Source organism: Typopeltis vanoorti, chromosome 19, assembly GCF_054136105.1.
Source record: "Typopeltis vanoorti isolate ZY-2024b chromosome 19, IOZ_Tvanoo_1.0, whole genome shotgun sequence".
Taxonomy (NCBI): Eukaryota; Metazoa; Arthropoda; class Arachnida; order Uropygi; family Thelyphonidae; genus Typopeltis; species Typopeltis vanoorti.
The window spans coordinates 51,986,427-52,013,810 of NC_143567.1; the positions used below are offsets into that span (position 1 = coordinate 51,986,427).

The window sequence follows — 27,384 nt, forward strand, 5'->3', positions numbered from 1 at the left end:
CAGTTCACCTTAAAACCCATAGAACAAGTTTCTTTTGCTCCTCCTTCAACCTTGCAACTGCTGTATTGTGGAACAGTGTTTCCCAAGTAATACAATATACAGTCTTTTAAATTGAATGTAAATAAGTTCCTCCTTTTCCAATCCACTACCCATATACGGTACTAATGTACTAAAGGTTGATCAACCAACCTCTCGTGAATGGGCTCAATTTAAAAAAAAAAAAGCATATTGTGACTTAAATAGTCAATTTAAGACACAGTATGATGTGTCTTAAATACCTACTGCAATGAGTCTTTGACTCTATGGGGGGGGGGGGTATTGTGATAATAATAATGTGATCCATATACATGTAGATGATGAATAACAGTGGAGATAAGGTATACCCTTGTCTCACACCTGACTTAACATCAAACCATTTACTGTTCTTCTTTCAATTTTAACTGCTGACTTACAACTCAAATAAAGATTAAGTATTGCTTGATATAATATCCCATTCACATCATATCACTGAAGTGTTTTGAATAGCTTTCCACTTGACACCTTGTCATATGCCCTTTCCAAATCTCCGAAACGTAAATACAAAATACAGATGCTTGTCATATTTCATGATTTCTCAACAATTTGTCTTGAAGTGAAAATCTGATCCTTGACAACTTCTGTTTGGTCTGAATCCATCTTGTTCTAAATCAAGCTTCCCTTCCACAATGTTTCTTAGTGATTTCTGAAGTATTCTCGCATAAATCTTATCAGTAACACTCATGAGGGAAGTTTCTCTGTAATTCTCATGTTCAGTTTTATTACCCTTTTATAGATGGGTACTATGAGCACTCTACTCCAATCATTTGTAATTTGACATTTAACTTTTCTTTCTGAATTATGCTGTGCTGTCATTGTAAAACTTTCATACCTCATATTAGAGCATTTCTAGTCGAATATCATGAACTCCGGCAGGGCTGTCGCCAACTTAGATAGCGCCTTGAGGCTAACAATTAAATATCGCCCCTGATGGATTATAAGACAAAAATATAAGAAAATCTCCAATTGCCATTTTGTTTTTATTACAAGAGAAACATTAATGCAAAATGGTTACATAATAATATTAGTTAAAAGTTTGCTCTACAGGGATATCACACAATAAAACTGTTTATAAGCTCTTCTAAATTTAAATTATAAGCTATGTCCACCTCTATCGATATAGTTGCTAGACCAACCAATCTTTCTTGGTCATCTGTTCGCAAATAATTTGTTATCAGTTTAAGCTTGGAAAAATTTCTTTCCGCACTTGCTACGCTAACAGGAATTGTTAGCACAGTGACAGCACCTGCCGCAATATGACTTAACTAGTGCCTTTTTAAGTCGTGCTGTGAGGCAGGCTGCCTCTATGCTACACCCTGTTGATGGTACTGAACTCCGGCTGCCTTCCCACACTTCAGGTTTTTGATAATGTTTTCCACTTCAAATATTGATATGTATTCCTGATTGCATTTCTGTTGAGTTCTACCATCGTTATTATTATTAACATCTGACCTCCATTCCACTCAGGCAATGCATTCCACTCACCAATCACTCTCCATGCAAAGAACCCACTCCCCACTCCTCTGCTCACACCCTCCTTATACAGTTTCCAGCGATGGCCTCTTGTTCTACCCCCCCCTCTCCCATCCTATGAAGTCAACCTGATAACTCTTGACTAGCTGATATGTCTCAATCATATCCCCCATCCCTCTTTCTCCTATTCACAAGACTCTGCAATTACATTCTCTCAATGTGTCCTCGTACTCCATATTCCAAAGACCACTGACTACCTTTGTGAATCTTCTCTGGATCCTTTCCAACATATCCTCGTCACCATGAAAACCAAGTGACCAAATGTGTGCACAATATTCGATATGAGACCTGATCAAGGCCTTATACAATCCATCATAGCCTCTCTATTTCTGCATGTCAGTCTTCCACATCATTCCCATTATCTGATGTGAAGTCTTCAAAACCTGTGCAATGGCCCCTGAACTTCAAGTCCTTGTCCACCATCACTCCTACATCTCTCATCTCTCCTACTTCCTTTAAAATTTCCCCACCAAGTGCATACTATGCATCTCATTGCTGCTTACCAAATTTCAAAACCTTACACTTTGCAACATTGAACTGATAGTTTCACTTATCTGCCCATTCATGCAATCTATTCAAGTCCTCTTGTAAGGCCATAACTTCTGTTTGATTCTGGATTGCTCTCCCCAGTTTTGCATCATCTGCAAACAGCTGCATATCACTAGTTAAACCCATCCCAATATCATTAACATACAAATTGAACAACTATGGCCCCCAAAACTGACCACCACTAGTGACCTTTCTCTTTGATTCAACCCCCCCCCCCCATATACAACTGTCTGATACCTATCCAACAGCCAGTCACTGATCCAACTCAGGTCTGTTATCCAATCCCATTTGTTCCAATTTATTTATGCACTTGTCATGTGGCAGTCTATCAAAAGCGCCTTTGCAAAATCTAAGTACGCCACTGTATATGCATCTCCCCTGTCCAAGGCATTTGTTTATAGTACATAAGTTAGTGAAACATGATCTCCCCTTAACAAACTCATGCTGATAACCAGAGAATACTACTGTTATCAACCCATTTCTGTATCCTACCTCTCAATAATCTCTCCAGTACCTTCACAACAACTCCAGATATACAGACCAGCTTATAATGCTGTGGTTGCTTGTTTCATTTATCAATTTTTGAAAATAATTACTCCAGACATTTAGAATATCTTTATCTTCAGTTTTCATGTCAGCTTTATCATCTCAGATTCCTTTTACAGTAATCTTTCGTCCATTTCTAAGCATTTTTAACAGCTTCCAGAATATTTTAGCTCAGTGACGATGACTCGCTTTCGTTGGAAAGACCCGAGTTAGAATCTCATCTATGACATAAACATCCTTCCTGATTTTTTTGTTTCTGATTCTCTCTTTTCTTTTTTCTGAACTCTCTGATTCCAATCTTTGAGTTTCTTATTCGGTTTTAAAACAATGTGGGATCTAATATCCCCTTAATTTAATTAATCCTTCCTGATATTTATTTTCTATGTTTTACCAAAGTCTTACCATGACTATTATTTAGCCAGTTTTACACAGTGCTTCACTTACTTACATTTTTTTCTGTATTCTCTAAGAGTACAAGCTGACTTACTTGACAGGAACTTTTGGTATGCTTTGTTCTTTTCATTGTCTCCAAGTCCACCATGGAGTTCTTAATTTTCTATCCTTGTAGAAAACATCACCTTGCCTCTCTAGCTGAATCAATCAATGTTTTCTTCATGGTTTGCCACTCTATTTCCTAGGTTCTTGATTTCAAACTTTCACATTTTCTTGAATAATTTTTGCTTATTTTAGTTTATTTGTATTGTATTTTATTGTGTATTTTATTATTTATTGTATTGTATTGTGTATGTATTTTTATTTTCCTTATTTATTTATCATTTTATTTTATTATTATTATGGACTCTGTAGCTCATTTGGTTTTAACGATGATGCCCTTTCATTGGCGAGACCTGAATTAGAATCTTGTCTATGACACAAAGATCCTTTATTAAGGTTTTTCCATCAAAGGTGAGTTAGCTAGTCTCATGTTGAAGAGATAGAATTTTTACTCCTGGTCAAGTGCTTCATCCCTCAAATCAGCCAGAATGTACAGTTGAACAGCCATAATGCATTGTGTTGATAGGATTAGTTGTCCTATCAAACTAATTATGTTTTCAATAAGTCTGGCATGACCAATTACTGTAGTTTTGACAGAACATCGAGACTAACACTTAAAGGAAAATGAGAAAGGAGAATAATTTTGGAATTCAGACATCAATAACATGGTCGTGCAAGGATCAAAAACAGATAACTGGGATGAGATCTTCACATAGCCTTTAAAGACAAACAGAGAACTGATGGGGATTTAGACCCAATGTTCATTCCTCACCTTCTGGTGCATAGTAGGTATCTACCAGGAAACAATGAATGATGATTGGCTAGCAATTTTAGTCTGCCTGCCAAACTGTATTTGTATTGGCTTACCAAAAGACAATGATTATACAACAGGACGAAATATCATTCCAGCTGATGCTTTGCTTCGTTAAAGAGGGTTCCTCAATGAATTACAAAAAAAAAAAAAAGAAGTAAAGTATGTATGTATTAAGGTGTAAACTAATAGGCATCTTTAACACAAGTTATAATTTTTCAGGTGTGATGGTGGCTTTCCAGGAACAGCTTGGGAATACTGGACTGAATCTGGTTTGGTAACAGGTGGCCAGTATGGTAGCAAACAAGGTTGTAAGCCTTATGAAATTGCTAAATGTGAACATCATGTACCAGGCCCTCTTCCTCCATGCACAGAAGGTGGATCTACTCCTCCCTGTGTTGCAATGTGTGAAAAAGGCTACAATGTGAGCTACAGGAATGATAAACATTTTGGTATGCACACTTTTTTTTGTAAATTTGAATCAAATTTTAGTGCATGATTGAAACGTATCCGACATTTACTGTTTCGAGTGAATGTATGCTGATTATATTAATGGTGTAACAATCTAAAGTTCAGCACTGGGGAAGCGAGTCCTTCCCCAGTGCTGAACTTTATATATTTATATGCAGTGGCGCACTCAGGATTTAATCTTGGAGGGGGCCGAGCACTCGGGATTTAACCTTTGGGGGGGGCCGAGTTGAGTAGACGTTTTGCGAATACACACTACACATCGCATACGACCTATAACTGAGCATCTGCAGTGATCGCTAATTCATAAGTAGCACACAACATAAATAAAAAAAAATGAATTTTAATTAGGAAAAGATTTTTGGAAATTTTTCTAGTGTTTTTTCCTTTTCTTTGGGGGGTGCATGGGCCCCTTGGCCCCCCCCTCTGGGTGCGCCACTGTTTATATGAATTTTATATGAGTCCTTAAAGTCATGAGTATTGTTAATCACAAGTTAATACATATCAGACTACATCTGATTTTTACTGTATATGCTACATGGTGTCAAAATATATTATTTTTATATATTTCATTTTTATGCTTATATATATGAGTATCATCATCATCATATCATATCATACTATTTGTCCATCCTATCCAAGGGCAGGTTGAGTCCTCCCCCTCACCTACTGAGGAGGCTTACAGCTAATTAATGCAACCGGGTCACCACTCCTTGCTGCCCGTGTGTGTTCACAGAGCTGGTTTGCCTGTTCTGGGAAATGAAAAAATCCCTACCTCTGTATGAGACCGACTAACTCACCTTTCATTGAAAGACAGCAAATAAAGGTTCCTTACATCACTGACTGGAATCGAACCCTGGTCTTTCTGACCAAAAGGCTTTGTCTATACTGACTGAGCTAAGGAGGCTCATATATGAGTATATATACAGAATGTTTCAACCAAACATGGAATTTTTGGTTGAACATATAAATTTAGATAAAATAGTACATATCCTATCTAAAGATATGTATCCACATATCCATACATATGTACCCATATATGTATGGATCCTACTGTCTCCATGCCCACAGTACTGATAAGGAAACTTAAGCTACTTTAGGTAGTGGCTAGACAAAAAAGGGGAAAAAATTATAATTGTAGGAACTGTAATTCACTATGCCAAAATTGAATAATTTGCACATTGTAGTCTAGATATAAAATAGATATCTATTTTATATCATACCTGCTTCCATCAGGGTGGATGGGAGCAGGGATGGCCTCTTGTGGGAATAGGTGCTGGGAGAAGCGGGGGGGGGGATGCATCAGGTAATACTGAGCCCAGTGGAGTTTGGAGGGGAATAATGATAAGTATAGAAACAGTGATATTTTTATTCTTTATACTAATGCCAGGAGTATTCAGAATAAAGGAGATAAATTGGTTGGGGCTGATGGGATCAGCCTGGCCAAAGATTATTGGGATCTCTGAGACGTGGTTAACGGAAAATGATATAATAACAGGAATAGAAGTAGCAAGGTACTGCTTATGATAACTGATGACTTATGTCCTCTCAGAATGGAGGCTTTGGTTTTGAAAGCATATGGTGTGAAGTAGAGGTGGGGCAAGCCAAAGATATCTAGTGGGGTGTTGCTACAAGCAAAGGAACAGAGAGGGTGAGGAGCAGGAGATGTTTAGGCAGTTGAGCTTGGCAAGTACAAGAAGAATGATTGTTATGGGAGATTTTAACTACAGCAGTATAATTTGGGAAGAGGAAACTGCATGTAGTAATAAGGGCATGGAATTTCTAGAATTCTTGAGGGAAAAATGTCTTAGACAACATGTAATAGATGGAACATGAGGCTCAAGAGTCTTGGATTTGGTCATAGCATCAGAAGAGTTGAATAAAACTGAGATGGCATCTCTACCCCAGTTAGAGAGAATGACCATGTGGTTTTGACTTGGAAGATAAATAGACATGCAGGAGTATAAAAGAGAAAGGAATGTATGTGGAATTATAAGGCAGTAATTATAATAGTCTTAGATATCAAGTCAGAGCAGTTCCATGGAGGGAGGAATTGGAAGGGCGGGATATCATTAGTGCTTGGGAAATTGTGAAGGAATATTTGTTAGCAGATATAGTATGCTGTATTCCACTGTATCATAAAGTGAAGAAGAGGGCACAATTTGGTGTAAAGTAGATGACAAACAATATCAAACAGGAACTGCAGTTGAAAAATAGATTATGGAAGAGATATAAGGAGAGAGGTGGAGGGCAGATATATGAAGGATATAAGACGCAGGTCAGGAGAGTGACCAGTATGGTGAGTAAGGCAAAACTGAAATATGAGAAGAGATTGGCCCTAAGATTCAAAGAAAATCCTCTGGAATTTTTTAGCTATATGTGGCCAGTAAGTAGGAGAAGAAATGATTGTGGAAGAATGGCATTGTGGGATAAAAATAGTAATAGAGTGACTGATGCAGAGGACATAACGAAGTTGTTCAATGAACACCTTATTGGAGTATTTCATCCTTGAGAAGTAGGTTTTAATACTGGAGGGATACAGCAGGTTCAAGGTTTAGAAGTGCAAGAGGATAGTGTGTTTCGAATACTGACTACTCTGGATGTCAATAAAGCAGTGGGAGTGGACGGAATTTTGTCACAGGCTTTGACAGAATGTGCTAAAGAATTGACAGCTCCATTGACCTGGTTTTCAATAAAAGTCTGGCCACAGGAAAGATATCCAAGGAGTGAAAGGAGAGTAAGATAGTGCTGTTGCATAACAGCAGTAGCAGACTGGAAGTGTCAAATTATAGACCAGTTTCTGTTTCATCAGTAGTTGTTAGATCTTGGAGAAATTAGTGAGGAGCCATACAGAGTGTTGGGCAGATGAGGGTAATGTCATCTGTGAGAGTCCACATGGATTTGTTAAGGGGCGCTGTTGCTTTAGTATGACTGCCTTTTATAATAAAGTGACAAAAGCAGTTGATGTAGGAAAGGCATATTATGACATTTTTTTTTTTTGATTTTACAAAGGCATTTGACAGGGTGTAACATGATAAGCTGATATTTAAGTTGCAGCACATGAGTTTAGTCAACTGGATTCAGGATTTTGGCTATCTGATAGGTATCAGAGTTGTGTATGGTGAAGCAGTATCAAGGAGGCAGAAGGTTACAAGTGGGGTCCCACAGGGCTCAGTACTGGGACCTGTATTGTTTAACCTTTATATCAATGACATCGTCGGTGGATTGCAGGGGATATTCAGTTGTTTGAAGATGATATGAAGCTAGGAAGGGTTATTAATAATAGTGCAGATGTGGTAGCCCTGCAAGAGGATTTGAATAAACTGGACAAATGAGTAAATGAATGGAGATGTCAGTTTAATGCAACAAAATGTAAAGTCTTGAAGTTTGGGATACATCGATGGGAGGAAGCATACTCTGTTGGAGGAGCTGTACTGGAAGAAGTAGAGGAGACAAGAGACCTGGAGGTGATGATTGATAGAAACCTGAAATTCGGGAAACATATTGCAAAGGTGGTGAAGGTAACCCAGAGGATTGCCTCATACTGAGAAGGACGCTGACCTGCAGAGATAAAAGAGTTGCCATTCCATTGTATAAAGTGCTGAACAGACTACACTTAGACTACTGTACTCAAATTTGTCCACAAACAGTCAATACGTTCTTGGAGTGGTATGATAGGAAGAACCTCCCACGATGAGTCTTTTGACTCCATGGAGGCCTGAATCATAATAATAATAAAAGAGAGATTAGCAGCTTACTGTGAATGGTTCCCATTGTCTGGAAGTGGGAAAAACCTGAAGGAGTATGAATAATTCTTTGCTGATTTATTATTATTATTTTTTTTCATGCGACTTTGTGCGATGAAAGATTGGGAACCTATAGTTAATACTATGGGAGAGCTTTTTCACTTTTTGCTCAGTTTTACCTGGTCCAGCAACCCTGTTCCTAGAACAAAACATGGAACTTTTTCAAGCCACTTTAAGCTTCTATTAAGCAGTGAATGCATACAATCACATACATTAGCCCACAAGAGGGTTCAAACCCACAGTCTGTAGGTTTGAGAACAGATACCTTAACCATTCAGTCAATAAGGCTAGTCTTGTAAAAGTGCATCTTCTGTGAAATGTGCTCAAGGAGAGGGGTGATGGGTACATTTGCCACTGAAAAAGATGAAGAATAGACCACCCATTTGTTCTATCGACTGTATTGGGTTATAGAAACATTTATGTTGAAAACATATACAGTAAAACCCCTCTTTCACACTTTCCAGGGGACTGATGGAAAAAGTGTAAATAGCAGGAAATGTAAAAAACATTAAAAAAAGACTAAAAAGATGACTTACTGCTAGTTTGTGACTCTACATACTAGATTACAAAATTTAATAACTGAAAATAAATGAATTTACAATTAAATACATTTATCTATTTAAAAAAAATCTTTAATTGTTGATTGTTTTTGCTTTTTCTGCACTCTTATAAGTTCCACCTGCCTCTCTACAGTGTATAAGGCATTAAATGCCCCATCGTCTCCTGATGCACTTTCAATATACCTTCTCAAAACAGAGATAGCTTCCATTGCTTCTTTACTAGTAGGGACGATAAGTTCTTGATCACAGTCTTCTTCAACTACTTCTTCTTAACCAAGGTGGTTGGAAAGGATGTCTTCTACACTTCGAACCATTGATGTGATCACATCAGCATCAACATAGTCCTGAAATGAGGAAGACTCATCCATCACATACCAGTTGTTTGGCTCTGACATATCTTCTTCTTCCTCCTGTAGTTGTTCCTCCTCTTCCACAAACGTAACTCCTGCCTTCCGGAAACAGTTGAATATGGTTTCAGGAGACATGCAACCATGCTTTGGCCACAATGCATGGCATCAAGGATTGATATGGTCATTTGTTTTGGGTCCATACCATTATCATGAATAAACAAAGCTTTTTCAACAAACAGTTTTCTATATTTCCAATTAAATGCATGATGGTGCCCAGATCTAATGGCTGAAGCTCACTTGTACAATTAGGGGGGAAAGAACAGTAATCTAATGTTTCTAAACTACAGATCTTCAGGGTGTGCACTATATTTGTCTTGCAGTAGTAGTATTTTGCAGTGATTTGTCCCCATTTTAGCATCCAGAGCATGCATGGTGGATGTGAAGATGCTGCTGGTCATCCATACTGTGCTGTTGGCATCGTACTTAGTGGACAGATTTTTCACATTCTTAAAACACTTTGGATTTTTAAATTTACTAATTACCAGTGGAGGTAATTTTTCTGATCCATGAGCATTGACCATGAGCAAAACAGTTACCCTCTGCTTGCTGAGTTTTCCACCATGACACTTCTCTCTTTTAAAACACAATGTTTTACTTGACAGAATGTTATAAAAGAGCCCAGTTTCATCAACATTGAAAATATTTTTTCAGTTCGTAGTCCTGAATAATAGTCTTTAGTTCATGTTTCCACTGGTTTACAGTTTCCCCTGCAACACTATTACTTTCTCCACACACTTGATTATACACAATATTGTGACGAGTCTTGAAAATCAATCCATCTATTGATGCAGTAAAACCATTAATCCCAACCTTGCAGCAAATTCAAGAACTTTTGCTCGGAGTATAGTACCATCGACTGGAATACCTGGTGCTCTCGTAGAAACAAACCACTCCACCACAAGTTTATCCAATTCATCATATGTTGATGTCCATATATGTTTTTGTTTTTTTGACACAGCGCCAGATTGCTTTGCATTGAGTTAAATTCTTGTCCACTTTGACCCTCCTTGTTCAAAGTGGACAAGGAGTGTCCAAGATCTTTTGCTATTTGCACACATTCCAACATGCCCATCTACACATCATGTAGATGGGCATGCCCGAAGAATTGGCATGTCGCAGAATTGCCATCTTTTCTTCTACCGAAATACATTTTCTGTCTTTTTTCTCCATGGATCATCCACCGCAGCAACTATCACACTCTAAATTACATAGCAGAAATTCTGCAATATACCATGTGTTTCTGAATTGCGACTAACACTGCAAGCTAGTGAAGCAATATTTCAAGAAATGCGGTTTATTCACTGATATCTAATATTCACGAGTAACAACTGTTATTTGGTAGAAGTGTGAATGTGTTTTGTATGATCCTTGTTCATGATTTCAATACAGCACTGTGAATGTGAAATCACATCACAACATGTTATGGGTGCCACGAGCTACTGACAATTTAAAATTACTGATATGAAACTTCACGGTATCAATTCGTACTGTGATTGAAACCGTGAAGTTTTCATATCAGTAATTTTAAATTGTCAGTAGCTCGTGGATTTCTGCAGAAATCGATTCGAAAATCAGAGTTGCCACCCCGAGAAAAAAATCGCAAAGCACGGGAAATAACATCCACATCAAGTTGTTAATGGTGGGAAAACAATATAGCGTAAGAATAGGCCTTAAGACAGGACCAATGGAAAATGACGTAAAATGCAGGAAAACGTAAATTGCAGGAATGTAAAAATGGGGTTTTACTGTATATATATATATATATACAGGGTGTTCGGGATAAATTTGACATATTTATAATTAATTATATTTTTCCGTAAGTTACATGTATTAACACACACTTCTCTTCATTTAAAAGTTTGGACCCTTCTTCATTCATATACAAGATGTCAGAAAGGATGGATAGCTGGAACCCACCTGAATCATGGAAGAGAATAACTTGTATCATGATGATTCGTGCCCGCCATCAAAATAAGGATATTACGACTGCTGCCCAATGCTCCCTGAATACAGTAAAAACAATCAGGCATGAACTAGAGACTTGCAATGGTGACTACGAGGATGTAGCAAGAAGAAAGATCCCTAGCAGACGATCTGATTGCGTTCGTACAGCAGAATTCCTCGCAAATCTGCAGGAACAGGTGTTGAAGAACCCTGGCATTGGAATTCGGGCTTTGTTCGTGGAGTTGCTAACTGTAGTCAAGCCCTGGATAACAAGGGTAGCCAATGGTAGGCCGTATGTATGGCAGCAGGATTCGGCCCCTTGCCACACCTCTGGGAAAAGTCAAAAATGGTTGTCTGAAAATTTCTACGACTTCACCAGTCCAAATGTTTGGCCTCCAAACTCCCCAGACCTTAACCCCATGGATTATTTTGTATGGGGCGCAGTTGAAAAAGACACCAATCGCACTTCCAGTAATACAAAAGCCCAGTTAATGGATAAAATTAAAACAGTTTTTGCGGCCCTTCCCAGGGAGACTGTAGCATCAGCTTGTTCGAGGTTCCGAAGCAGAATTGAAGCTGTGATCGATGCTAATGGTGGTTATTTTGAGTAAATCTTGTTGATAGTATTGTAATTAACTCTGCCTGTAATGTTTTTTTGTCAATTCATTAAATTTAATAGATACAAAGAAGATTTTCTTTTTCCTTACGAAACTGTCAAATTTATCCCGAACACCCTGTATACCTGGAACTACACAACTCAGCATTTCACTACATTATGACAACTAACTTTATGAAGAGTACATATATACTACAAATACACTAACATGTTAACAACTGCCTATAATGGAATTATCAGTAGTAGTAATAGTTAAATATGTGCTTCTTGTGGATGGGAAAAACTATGGTTTGTGATTGACTTTGGATGTTGAACTAGAATGTTGAATCTTCTTATGTGTAGTACTAATTGCTATATCTTTGTAAAAATAAAGAAATTATTCTTCCTCTGCAGGCTTTGATAAGACCATTTCTGATCTTATCAAAGCCATTATTCTTACGCTATACGATCAGATATGGCAGTCTGGTTCTTTGGAGATGGAGCGACAGTCAAAAGCAATTCAGCAGAGGGCAACAAAAATATCTTTGCCTTTGAAATTTTGCATACATAGATTGAGAGAATTGGGCTTCAAATTAATTTGAGAAACAGATGGAGGAAATGAGATATAATAGACACATACAGTTGGTAAGGGTCTTACAGAATACATGCAAGGCAGATTTTACAGCTCATGGCAGATAGTAGAAGAGATAAATCAAGGGCATCGCCAGAATCTGAATAATGGCATAGCAGTTAGGAAACAAATGAGGTATGATGAGTTTTTTTTTTTTTAATATAGATCTCACCCACAAAAGGTTTATGTAATCTCTAATACATTAGTACTATGAGTGAGCTAAGGATTTTTTCCCTTAATTTTTATTAATTTTATATCTATTTTTGTATTTTTTAATTTATTTTTTACAAAGTCTGGAAACTTTGATCTAGAGACCAAACACACAACTTTTTCAAGCCACTTGAAGCCTCAGATAAGCTGGGCAGTGGTCTCACACACCAGGTGATGAAATTCATCTCTCACCTAAAGACAATCACAAACATTCAACCTACAGTGGGATTCGAACCCACAGCCTGGTTGAAGAACAGATACTTTAATCACTCAGCCAACCAGGCTGGCAGTGAGTGAAATAAGCTGCTAGTGGGAGCAGTAAAAGTGTATCATCAATGAAATGTCTGTGAAATGAGTTCAAGGAGAGGCACTGTACAACCTAGAAGGAAGTTTTTTCCCTCAATGAGTCCTTAAATTCTTTTTGATCAACTATAGGTTGACCAACTTCTCATGGATGGGTTTGATTAAAAATAAAATAAATAAATAATTACTTAAATAAAGAGCCAATAGGCTTCATTTCGGTGATGTAACATTATTTAAATTAAGGGGATATTAAATCCCATATTGTTTCAAAACCGAATAAGAAACTCAAAGATCGGAATCAAAGAGTTTCATGCTGAATATAGTAAACTATATTCACTTTAGCTTATGCTAGTATCTGCCGATACTTTTATAGTTTACCATATTCGGCATGAAACTCTTTGATTCCAATCTTTGAGTTTCTTATTCGGTTTTGAAACAATGTGGGAATTAATATCCCCTTAATTTAAATAAATAAATAATATTATATAAGTCAAGTGGATATTAGATCCAGCATTATTTTAGAGCCAAATGTAGAAACTATGCAAGTTTCGTAAGGTGACAAGAGAGCTTCCGGAAATACATTGCCTAGTATTCACGAGTTGCCTAAGGACCACATAGAGATATAGGCACCCTATATCTCTATGGACCACATAGAAATATAGGCACTACCCAAGTGTCTATATATTCACCATTTATTGGTCCATTTTGATAAGGTTTCACTGATCTGACAGCTGTTTCGAACTAGTTGGTTCTCCTCAAAGATCAGGTAGAAACCTTAAGAGAGCAAAAACTCTCGTTCAGTACTAAGGAACTTGAAATGTCAGAGAGAGAGATGTATTTCTAATAAGTGAACTTTAGTATTGTATAGCAGGGATGAAGGAGAAGGAAAACAGACTTATTCTGTGAGTTTGGAGTTGAACTGTGAAGGGACATTGTGTGGTAACTGCATGTGTTTCAACAGATAGAGTGGAAGAATTATTGATGCTAGTCCATACAAACATTTGCTATAGAAATATGAAATACTTATAGAGGTACATAGTGAAGTAAAGAAACGTGTGTGAAATATATGTAGTAATATAATAATAATATTGCTAGCTATTTCATCCCATCATCTTTATTACTGTGTCATACCAGGAATGGATGGATATAAAACAATTTTTCATATCAAAATTTTCAATAATTCATTATTTCTATTTAATTGCATGTGAGGCCAAGCTTAATTTTGATGGATGTACTTCTTTATTCAATTTCTGCCTTCTTTTGAAAAAACAGATCAAATATTATATAAATACTGTTATAGAATGATAATGTAATACTGATGACATAGAAATAGTAAAAATTTATGTAGAAACAATATACTGATATAGAAAAATGCTCTTCTAGGATGATGATTAGGATAGAAAGTTGAAGTTCAGGGTAAATATTGCAAAAGGAGACAATATATTTTTTTAAAAAATCACTCTGATATTGAAAAACACTGAGGAGAGAGGGATAAGGAATTTATTATGTCTCTTTATAATGCTTTGATACAACATCTGAAGTATTTAAACTCAGATTTGGTTACCTATGCTTCCTAGTGAATGAGGAAGTTGAGAAGATGATGGCATCTGTTGAATGCTTCCTGTAACAATAGATCGAGGTTTTTTGGAGTTACAAATTTGAATTAGTAAGAAAAATAGGAGATATGATGGAACATATAAGTTAATAAGGGATTTTTATAGGATAGATATGGAAGTTTTTCCATACATGATAAAGTGGGGGAAGGAAAAGGTAGAATAAAGGGTATATTTTAAACTTAATGAATGAATTTAAAATATGAGTTTAACCTCAGGGTGTAAAAAGAAATATGATGAGAGAGGGGAGATATGATAGAGACCTACAAGTTGGTAAGGGGTTGTTATAAGATCAATGGTGGAGAAGTTCTACAGAGAATAGTGGGAGATCAGGGGAGAACCAGAGGTCATCCCTGGAAACTGTATAAAGAGGATGTGAGTGAGTAGGGGAGTGAGAGGCAGGTTTTTTTCGTGCAGAGTTGTGAATGATTGGAATGCCTTGCCTGAGCGTGTGGTATCTGCAGGGAGTTTGAGTGTGTTTAAGACACGGTATGATGAGATGTGTGTGTGTGATAAAAGGACCTCCCAGATGAGTCTTTAACTCCATTAGGCCTTGGGGTAATAATAATAATGATAGGCATTGTGTGAATAATGGTTAATGTATACTTCTCACAATGAGTGTTAGGACTGCAGGTGCATAGTAATAATAATAATAATAATAATAATAATAAATGTATGAGGGAGCAGTATCAGGAGGCAGAAGGTAATGAATAGCGTTACACAAGGCTCAGTATTGGAACTCATATTGTTTTAATTTTTATATCAGTGATACTGTCAATGAATTGCATGGAAGTATTAAGTTGTTTGCAGATGATGAAAAGCTGGGAAGAGTTATTAGTATTAGTGCCAATGTGGTAACCCTTCAGGAGGATTTGAATAAACTGTAAAGAGAAAAATGAATAGTGGTCAGTTTAATGCATGGTCATGAAGTTTGGGATTCATTGAGGGAAACTGTATAATCTATTGGAGGAACTGTACTAAAGAAAGTGGAGGAGTCAAGGGACCATGGGGTGATGATTAATAGAAACTTGAAGTTTAGGAGACATATTGTAAAGGTGGTGAAGTTAATCCAGAGAATTGCTGCAAAGAAGGCTGCTGACCAACAGAGATAGAAGAGTGGTGATTTCATTGTTCAAAGTCCTGATTAAACAACATCTGAATTACTGTGTTCAGATTTGGTTGCCAGGATTTGAAAGGGATAAGATAACCCTGGCCAGGGTGCAAAGGCAGGTAACAAAAATGATATCAGGACTGTACAATGTTAACCATGCAAACAGACTGAATGATGCAGACTGCAGAGTTTGGCAGATAGAAGGAGGAGAGGTCATATGGCAGAGATGTTTAAACTGCTGAGAGGTGGTTACAGGATTGACAATGAAGAGTTCTTTCATATGGTAGAACAAGGGGAAGAAGTAAGAGTATGTGGCTGTTTCTGGAAGTTACAGATAGAAGTGGTGAGCAAGAGGGTAAGGAGTGGCTTTTTTTAGTTAGAGTATAAACAATGAATGAGTTTAATAGAATGGCATGATAGACTTTGTGTTGTCTGAGATGAGTATTGTAACTCCATGGGAGGTCCATAATAATAATAATTGACAATTATCCTATCCTATCTTATTCCCTCAGTCATATGGCTGGTGGGGGTAGCTGTATGCTACCATACTAGGGAGATGACTATGAGCAAGGTGGTTTCCCACTGCCTTCCTTGCCACAGTATATTTTATGACTGTAGCCATAAAATATACTGTGGCAAGGAAGACAAAAACATTAACCGGTTTCATACAGACAAAAACCCTCTACGTCTGTATGAAACTGGTTAACTCACCTTTAGTCGAAAGAGACCAGATAAAGGTTCTTCAAGTCACTGACAGGAATCAAATCCTGGTCTTTCCGACCAAAGGTCTTTGTCTATATTGACTGAGCTATGGACGCTCCCAATAATAATAATAATAATAATAATAAATAATTTTGTATTCTATAGCTAGAAATCGAGCTTTATGAATCTAGTAAACTGGTACAATTACAAATTATTTTTATTTTTTTACCAAGAATGTTCTTCCCAGATACAGTTGGCACTCACTATAGAAAATTTGTTTATAAATGTATAACTTACATAACTTGTAGATGTATGTCAACTACAAGAAGAGTTTATTAGATTGGTTAATTAGCTATAGTGAATTTTCTTTAGAAGATTGTGTCTATCTATAGGACTCTCTCTAGTTTATTATATGTTTACTATAGTGTGAGTCAACTACAGTATTGTACAGTCAAAGCCCTTTTTTTTCAGGTGATTTTTTTCCCATTTCATTATTTTCTTAAAGCTGATAAAAAATCTGATACTATTAAAAAATAATACTTTAAAATCAAAATTGCTTAGTTTACTCATTTGGAGATATTATTTGAGAGGATGGAAGCCAACACTGATCAAAGAAGGAATGTCATTCAAAAGCCACAATCTTAAACTCCTGCATCCTTTTTCATTTAGAGTTAACCGTACTCATTTAAAGTTTCACATAATTTAGAACGATGTTTTTAATTTTTTGTTCAATAGGAAAGAGTTCATATTCTGTTTCCAGTGATGTTCAACAGATACAAACAGAAATTTATAAAAATGGACCTGTTGAAGGAGCCTTTTCAGTTTATTCTGATTTTGTAAATTACAAGTCAGGTGAGTACAACTTTTTTTTTTTTTGTATTATTTCATTCTGGTAGCTTTTTTTTCTCTCTTGTCACTGTGTTTATGAATTTCCTTATTCAACTCTATGTAAAATCAAGACACTATTTATTTGTTTGAATTGACCATATTTTTACACTGAATTCAACAAAAATGTACATCCTTGTCTCAAGCCAGATTTAACATCAAACCATCTTCCAGTACTTCTTTCAATTCTAAATGCTGACTTATTGCTTGATATAATGCCCCAATATAACTGTAGTATTTTGAAGAGCATTCCTCTTGGTACCTTATCATATGCCTTTTGCAGATCTACAAAACTTAAATACAGATCCTTGTTATATTCCCAATATTTCTCAACTATTTGTCTTAAAGTGAAAATCTGATCCTGACAGCCTCTATTTGGCCTGAATCCAGCTTGTTCACTTCACCAAGCTTTCCTTCCACAATCCTTCTCAACTATTTCTCAAGTACTATTGCATAAATCTTACCAGGAACACTCAGTAGGGAAATAACTCCGTAATTCTCGCATTCAGTTTTATTTCCCTTTTTATATATTGGTACTATGAGAGCTCTATTCCAATCATCTGGAATTTGTCCCTCTGTCCAGACCTTCTGCACTATGCAGTGCAGACACTGCAAGACTTTTATACCTCCATATTTGAACATTTCTGGTTGAATATCATCTACTCACGCTGCCTTTCCACATTTCAGGCTTTTGATGGCTTTTTCTACTTCAAGTATGGATATGTATTCCCAATTGCATGCCAGTTGAGTACTTTTTATCACTGTGATGTCACTGCCTGTTTCTTTTAGTAATTTTTTGAAATAATTACTCCATACATCAAGGATATCTTCATCTCCAGTTTTCATGTCACCTTTATCATCTCTAATTCTTTTTTGTAGCACTCTTTCCTCCATTTCTGAGTTTTTTCAACAGCCTCCAGAATTTGTCATCTTCCTGATATATATTTTCTATGTTCTTACCAAAGTCTGGACTTTAGCTTTCTTACATTTGTCTCTGTATTCTCTAAGAGCACAAGCTGACTTATTTGCCAGGAACATCTGATATGCTTTCTTCTTTTCCATCACTGCCTCTTTAACTTTCTATGTCCACCATGGAGTTTTGATCTTTCTATCTCTTTCTATCCTTGCAGACAACCTTACCACATGCCTCTCTGGTTGAATCAATCAACGTTTTCTTCAGGACTTTCCCCTGAATCTCCAAGGTTTTTCAAATTCTTTAATTTTTTCTTGAATAATGTTTGTGTATTTTAGCCTACAGTTTGCATCTGAGAGCTTCCCAACTTTTATTTGCTTTAAAACTTTCTTACATGTTTTTCTTTTCAATATGAAATTCAATTTTATCCTGCTCAGGACTAAATGGTGATCACTTCCAATTTCAAATCCTCTGTACACTCTAGTGTCCTGCACCAGTGAGAAAACATAACTATCAACAATAACATAATTAATTGGACTTTTCTTATTCCTTGCTTTTCTCTCCATGTGAATTTGTGCACCTTTTTATGTTGGATTGGACATGGATTGGTTATTACTAACATTGTGTTAGTAATAACCAATCCATGTCCTGAGCAGAAATCCAACAGGTATTTGCCATTATTATTAGCTTTGCTGTTTTCTCCAAATTTTCCCAAAATGTTGCGGTATGTCTGACAGTCATGTCCTATTCTGTTATTTAAATCTCTCCACCAAGGACAATTTTTCCTTTTTCATTGTGTCAGTTGCTTTCTCTAAAGCCTCAAAAAATTCCTCCACTTCTACCTTAGTAGAACTTTTTGTGGATCCATAGGCACAAATAAGTTCCATCGTCCAGTTACTCATTCGGAAATTTGCCCACATCACTCCACTTGATATTGCCTGCCATTCAAGAAGATATTAGTCCTGTATTTAGTGTTGGATACTATAGCTACTCCTTCTTTTCTGTGATTGTTATTGCCTAAATATAACATTTTGTGTTTATTGCTTAGAAAGATCTCATCAGTTTTTGTTTTTTTTGTTTCAATCACCCCTATTATATTTATTATTATTATTATTATGATTATTATGTTGTTCTGGTACTTATCCAATTCTTCTGCTATACGTATACCAATCTTGAACTCTGGTGATGTTGAGTTGGGATGTGTTTCAGGATTTGTTCCAGTAGCTGACATTTCACTGTTCACCCTGGCTTCCTAGTGAAGACAATTGGGGTGTTGTTTAATGCAACCAGGAGAGTTGCATTAAACAACGCCAGCATGAAATTCTGTCATGTTGTACCATCATTTTACATTGTGGTTTAAGTCCATAAGAATACAATTTGGATGGCTAAATCACAAATTGCCAGCCCCATCCTCGTTCATTCAGTATCCAGGTAGATACCTAACAGGGTGCATCACAAGATGAAGATTGGACATTAGGTCAGAAGCCCTGGTCAGTTCTCCACATTCCTTTAAAGGCTATGTGGAGGTCTCCTCTTAGTTATACAGCTTTGACCCTTAAGTACCCATGATTTACTTATTACAATAATTTTTTACAGTATTAGTATATATTTCAATCATCATCTTCTTTATACCCTCTTTTACCTTGCGGTGTCAAGGGTCCATTGATCATCGGACCTCACTCCGTTTACAGGATAAGGTGGTCAGCCTTATGCCCCGGTGTATCCTATGGCCTGTAGTGTTGAGTTCTCAAGGCCAGTTTGCCTGCTTTGTGGGATGAAAAACCCCAGAATAAACTGGGGGAAAAACCCTGCTGTCCACGCCCAAGACTGGCTAACTTGGCTATGGCTGAGGAAGATCCTTCAGCTCCTCACGTCACCGACGGGAATCGAACCTAGGACACTCCTTCCCCAGGCATATGGTTGCGAAGCGCATAGCCACTAGGCTAACCGCGTGGACATTTGTATATATTTCAAAGGCTTTAAAATTAAGTTTTAGTTATATGATAAGAGGTTTTATGTTGTTTTATTTGTTCACATTTCTTATTGCAGTTTTATGTTTTAGTATTACTGAAACTGCTGTGCAGTGAGTGATGTAGACACAAAGGAAACTTGCTTACTTTGATATTGTAACCCTTATGGAGCTAAATTGAAATGTTATCATAGATTGACACTTTTGTTCTGTAATCTTTAATTTAATGTGCTCTTCTTTCTGGTCTTTTCTAAGACTTTAATCTGGCAAAATATATATATATATATATATATTGCCAGAGGCAGAAAGTGTAGAAAAATCCTTGACACTGCAAGGTAAAAGAGGAGGGAAGGAAATAATTGTCTGGAAACCTTAGCAATTTACAATTGATACAAGCAGGTGAACCCTAATATCGGGTATGTCCATCTCTGGCTCTGATCACCTCCTGTTCCCTTTGAAGGAATCTTCCCACCAATGTGTGGCAGATATCAGGTGGAATTTGTCTCCATTCCTCCATCAAAGCATCACTGAGTTCAGCAACAGATTGAAGACATGCTGCTCTGGACCTGAATTGCTGCTCCAATTCATCCCACAGGTGTTCGATGGGAAGTCAGGACTCTGCGAAGGCCAGGGCAGTCGTTTAACACTCATCTCTTCATAGCATTCCATAACAACTGCAGCTTTGTGGCATGGGGCACTGTCGTCTTGATAGTAACACAGATCCCTTTCATAAAAACTCCACAGTGTAGGCAGCACCTGATTATCCAGAATTTAAAGGTACTGAGCTGCCTTCATGGAACCACAGACAACGACCAGTGGTTCAACTCCAAACCAGCTGAATGTACCTCCACACCATTACTCCTCCACCACCAAACTTTACTGTGGGTACAACACACTGTGGTAACAAGCATCCACCAGGCTGCCTCCATACCCTGCCATCAAACTGGAAACAAGCAAACCTTGATTCATCATTTCAGAGTATCATTTTCCACTGGTCAATCTATCCAGTTCACACACCCTTGAAACAGGCCACTTTGTTCGTTGTTGTGATGTTTGGCTTGTGTGCCGCTGCTCTTCCATGGAAACACAGTAAATAGAGTTCTTTTCATACAGTATTAGTGCTCACCATGGTGATACTGGTGCTCTGGAACTCATCACAGATGGTCTGTGCCAGATGTAGCCAGTTTTTGCATGCCGCCTGTTTTAACACCATCCTGTTCCTGTCAGTCATTTTCGGCAGTCGCCCTGGATGATTTCCTGCACTAGTGATACCAGAACCAGGCCCGGCCCAATGTATTTTTGCACCCCAAGCACAGAGTCTATGGGGTGCCTTTTAAAGGTTACAGAGATTTAATATTAAATTTACTTACATTTTTACAAGGTTTTTTTCATGCTTTCACTTATGAAAAACCTTACATTTTGATTGTTCTGAATTTTCATGTATTTAATAATCTAAAGGTTTGATATAAAAAAATAATATACATAATAATAAGATTAAAATGTCACTAATAATAATAAAAAAAAATTGAATATAGTTACATTGAATTCAATGTAAAAGTCACATATATATTTACAAGAATTTCTGTTTTCAGGCTTTTGCAGATGCAAAGTCGTGAAGTAGATCTTCAAATTTGATTTTTTTAAGAACATCGTGCTCTATAGAGATAGTTGCCAGTCCTGTCAGCTGATCTCGAGACATAGTTGATCTCAAATAATTTTTAATAAATTTTAATTTAGAGAAACTTCTTTCACATGACGCTACAGTTATTGGGAGAGTTAACATTATTCTCAATGCAACTGCCATATTAAGAGCAAAATCATTTGGCAAAATGAATTGCAACACATCTAATGGTATCCAATCTGATTTTATTAAAGGGGACAGTGCTGTTATTTCCTCTAGCATTTCCAAACCATCTAACAGTCTCATTGATGTCATTTGAGTCTGTTAATGCTGCTTGTAGATCCAAATATTTTTTTAAAAGTTCATCTTTAGAAAAGTTTTTTAATTTATTTACATCATATAGAAAACTGAATAGATAACTCTTTCTTCTACGGAAATGATTACTACGTCATAGAAATAAAAATAAAAATTTACTTTAAATTGCATCTTCAAATCAATTAGGGATTCATCAGGAGCAGAGTTAAAAGTTTTTCGTCAGGGACGAATACGATTCTTTACGCAGAAAAATGGTTGGACCTCTAGGTCAGTGTCAATTTTTTTGTCCTCTTCTAGACATTCGTCAAATGCAATGCCCGACTGACATTTCTTTAGGGTTTCTAGGGTCGATTTTAATATATCAACAACTTGAGAAATGCATATTTTTTCTTCCTGTGAATACTTACCGGCTATGTCAATGGTCTTTAAAATATTTTACCAGACAACAATACTGCAAATAAAACAGAAACCTTTCATTTGATTTGCCAATTTTTCTGCTTCATGTCGAGAAATTGGATCAAAGGATGAATCTTGACTTATTTCATAAAGGGAATCATAAATTTCACCGGAATGAAACCTGGAAGGTTTGATCACCTCTATTCTACTTTCCCAACTAGTTTCACTCAATGGCTTTAAAGTTAAGTTAGCAACATTTATAATTAAAATAGACCAGCATAGATCCACTCATAAAAAAATAGATATCTTGTATTAATCTAAAAAATGAAACAGTGATATGAGATGATTTAGCAGCATCATTGACGACAAGATTCAAGGAGTGAGCATGGCAAGGAACAAAAAACGCTCGATTATTTGCACCAAGTATCCTTTTTTTGAACACCCGAATGTCTGCCTTTCATGTTTGAAGCATTGTCGTAACCTTGACCGCACATATTACTTATGGGAATACCTGACTTTTCAAGTTCCATAAAAATTGCATCGGTAAGTTCTGATGAAGTTGTTTTCTATACCGGAATGAAATTTAGGAAGTGCTCACAAATTTCTGCCCCTTGATTGATGTTGACAAAACGTATTATTATTGACATCTGTTCAATACTGCTTACGTCTGGTGTACGGTCAACAATTATCGAATAATATTTTTCTTCAAATAATATTATTTGAAGAATATTCGAATAATATTTAAATACTATCAAATAATATATTATGTTTGAAGCATTGTCGTAACATTGGCCGCACATATTACTTATGGGAATATCTAACTTTTCAAGTTCCATAAAAATTGCATCGGTAAGTTCTGATGAAGTTGTTTTCTCTACCGGAATAAAATTTAGGAAGTGCTCACAAATTTCTGCCCATTGATTGATGTTGATAAAACGTATTATTATTGACATCTGTTCAATATTGCTTACGTCTGGTGTACAATCAACAATTATCGAATATTTCGCTTGCTTGAAATCTTCTAATATCTTATTTCACACTGCCAGAAACATTAGCTGTATTAATTGTTCATTTTGAATAGTTTTCCCTAAATAGTGATTATGGAGTTCATTTGATTTTATTCTTTGCAGATGTTCTGCCATGATGGAATCAAATTTTGCCAGCAGCTCTACTGATTGTAGATAATTACCATTATTGCTTTCATGCAATCTGTCTGATGAGCCCCTAAATGGGAGACATTGATGGCCAAGAAATTTGACTATAGCAAATAGTCTTTCTAATACTCCTTGCCAATGAAGAGTTTCAGCACTCAAATTGGTTTGCAACTATGAATCTAATGTTTTATTACTAAAAACCCTTTTCTTGAGTTCTATCCATTTTTTATGTGATTCAAAGTGAACTGATGAGGTTTCATGTTCTTTAAGGGTTTGGCTCAAATTTCTCTAGTCATTATAACCATCCTCGGTAATAAAATTTTTTGTCAAACTAAAGAATTTACAAAAAAAAAAAAATACTGCATTTTTAATGGGTGAACAAACAAGCCACATTCTATTAATCTCCTCTCCATTTCTCAGCTTCCTTTTGACGTTTGCAACTGTAAATTGTCGGTTGTTTTTATCTTTAGGGTAATTAATATCTGCTCTTGGCTTTGTTGGTTCTTTTAAAACTGCCTCTAATCTAAATGAATCTGTGATAACAGATGGCCAGGTTGCAGGATCTGACATATTATCAATGATTCCATCATCTCCAAGAATAGAATTGATCACATTATCCGCCTCACCCGTAGACATATACAAAGAAGCCTAATTTTTCTTGTCTTCGAGGACCATATTTTTACTTATTATGGATTCTCTCAAAGATGGATCTTCTTTTAAGAATTTTTGTAAAGACCCTAATTGCTTTTCATTTCTAATTGAATCTGAGCTTTTCTCTTGCGATATTGGGCACCCGATAATTTTTTACGACCATGCATCTTTTGTTTAACTGTAAAGTAGAAATAGCATTTTAATTTTTTATGATAATTAATTTGATTTATAATTAAATCAAAATATAATATAAAGCTGAATATTATTGTAATATCATTAGATATTTTTATGGCAATAATAGTTCAAGTTCCATAAAAATTGCATCGGTAAGTTCTGATGAAGTTGTTTTCTTCCTACTAAGTTTATTTTTAATGAGTTGTGCAATTAATTCATCAAAAAGCAAACATAAATCTATTATAAATTATACGTAATCATACATTTCCTAGGAAATGTGTTTTTACATTATGGAAAATACCTAAGAATAGCGATCAGAATTTACCGACTTTGCTGCGAGACTTCCGGTATTGCACTACGTGCTAGGGTCACTTGCATTTGCTCACGACAGTGGTCGCCGATACTTTATAGTTTACTATATTCGGCAAGAAACTCTCTGATTCCAATCTTTGAGTTTCTTATTCGGTTTTAAAACTATGTGGGATTTAATATCCCCTTAATTTAAATACAGATTTCAAATTACTTAAGGTCACTGAGCCTTATATATTTCAGAAAAACATTACTAATAAGATCGGAAATACAACAAGAACAATTCCACACCATTAAATAATTAACTTTATTTAACAAATACGGCCTTGATGATATCGTTGAAACTGACTGCTTTGGAAAATTAACTTTTTAACAACTAGTTAATGTAAAATCACAAAAGTAAATCATCAGATGATTTGATTCGTCTTGAATTAAACACACGAATTATGCAACCACAAATAACTAGAGACGAACTCTCACTACTGATGCTGTGAGAACTACAGGCCAAATGAGACTAATCTCCTAAAAATGCTTCCCTTTTGCAGAAAGTGTTTGGAAATGTTCTTAAAACATTTCCACGAACCCCACACTTTGTATCCCTCTCTATATTGTTTTCTACATCTGGAAGCTATTAAAAGCAGTGTTTCGTTTTATCCCTTAACCGGAGAAAAGGGAAAGGTTGTCAGTGACTCAAACCTTCGTTTATGGTCACCATTCGGTAACTTTGTTAAGAGGTCAGTAAAAAAATCAGAGGATGTGAGAGAAATTATTTCAAGAAAACAATGAGAGAGAGAATGTTAAGACACGGAAAAGGAAACGCTCAGTTTTCTTTTTGCTTTTTAGACTGATGTCTCCAAACGACATATCCAAACGTCTTCACCCGCTTACCAGCTGAATATCTTTGCTGATTTTGCTCAGCAGCCAACACAACGGAATTTTCCAAATATTTTCAAATCAATCTGCACCCCCAATATTTTGCCACTTGAAGCGATGCTTGGTTCGCTTGTATGGTAGGGCTGGCCATGCCCAGAACATCTCCATTTGTTCTGGAGATGTTCTGGTTGTTGGATGCTCCAGTTGAGTGGTAATGGCATGTATGAACATACCACCAATCTGACAGCCCATGATGATACCTCTCTCAAAGTCACTGAGTTCACATTGTGTTGCCATACTACCTGTATTCAACTGCTACAATGAAATACTGCTTCCTACTATCTGTACACCAGTTTTTATGTTATTAGCAAACCTGGAATGTTTCATAACTTCAAATGACAGGGGTGTTCAGACAATTATTGGTAGATGGTGTGTGTGTCTGTGTGTGCATATATATATACACACATATATATATACACATATATATATATATATATATATATATATATACACATATATATATATATATATATACATACATACATATATATATATATATATATATATATATATATATATATATATATATATATATATATATATATGCACACACAATTTTAAGTCTCTGTAATTTTTTATATACAGTACTTCTTTGATTGTGATACCTGAGGATGTTCATGTAACGAAACTAGTAAACTAGTAGTATCTTTTTTAAATATATCTTGTCATCTTTTCTCTCGGTAATAGTCATTAAACCTTTTTTACATATATATATATATATATATATATATTGTCATATTAAAAAATCAGAAGTATCCATCTCATGCATTTTTTTGGCTACTTTCAGTTGAAATTCAGATTTTACACAGCGTAGGAATAAAATCTTCAAATATTCCAAATCTGGAATTGAGATTTGTAATACCTGCAAGACAGTCACTAAGAATTCCCTTCCCATCCCCACCTTCTCTAAAAAAAACTCTCTAAAATATGTCTTTGTGGTATTGTTGAAAGTATACTCTACATATCTGCTTCTTTCAGTCACTTCCAATGTAATTAAAGTCTTACTGTTTGGGTTAATGTTGCACTGGAACTATATCTCTTGCATGCTGTGGCCTTAGGCTATATGTATTTTAGCCAAAAGTGAGTCATATGACTCTATTCATTCATTAATAATAATAATCGACTCCATGGAGGGTGTAATAAAAATAATAATATGGCCACAAAATTCACTTATCCACCCCACCTACCATACTGCACGGTAGGTCACAATCCTACTTCCTAGGTTTACTATGTCTGTTGTAATCATCATTATCATAGAAAGGAGATGTGTATTTCCACACATCTCCTTTCTTCAATGAAATTTGTATCTGCTTTTGCACTCCAATATCAGATCCATATAATTGCTCTCATAGTTCGTTGCAACATGGAACCTTCTTCTGTTATAGTCTGTTGAGATGTTGTTACTAAATCATATACCTTTTGTCCTTTGCATTACTTTCACTACATGTCTAAATATTTGATCTATAATCAACTCTAGGAACTCACTTGCTTTACTACTATGTGCCATTTCTTACTCACTTGCTTTACTCCTATATAAAATTTGGGAGTTTACATAGTGAAGATCCCTTGCCTCCTCTACTAGACAAAGTGGAGGTGGCAAGGGATCTTAGGGTGATAGAGAATAAAAATTTTAGATTTAAGGGGCATATTGCAAAGCTTCAGAGATAACCTAGAGGAATTGCTTCATTCTAAGAAGGGCTTT

General features: G+C 36.1%; 1 protein-coding gene across 1 annotated transcript in view; it reads left to right on the forward strand.

Annotated features, from left to right (window-relative positions):
• Positions 1-27,384, forward strand: part of LOC150096084 (cathepsin B-like) — a 61,217-nt gene that overhangs the window by 11,438 nt on the left and 22,395 nt on the right. Inside the window, exons 5-6 of the mRNA XM_090409592.1 lie at positions 4,232-4,461; positions 17,098-17,214. Of these exons, the coding sequence (XP_090265718.1) occupies positions 4,232-4,461; positions 17,098-17,214 (347 nt within the window). The remainder of the gene's footprint in view (positions 1-4,231; positions 4,462-17,097; positions 17,215-27,384) is intronic.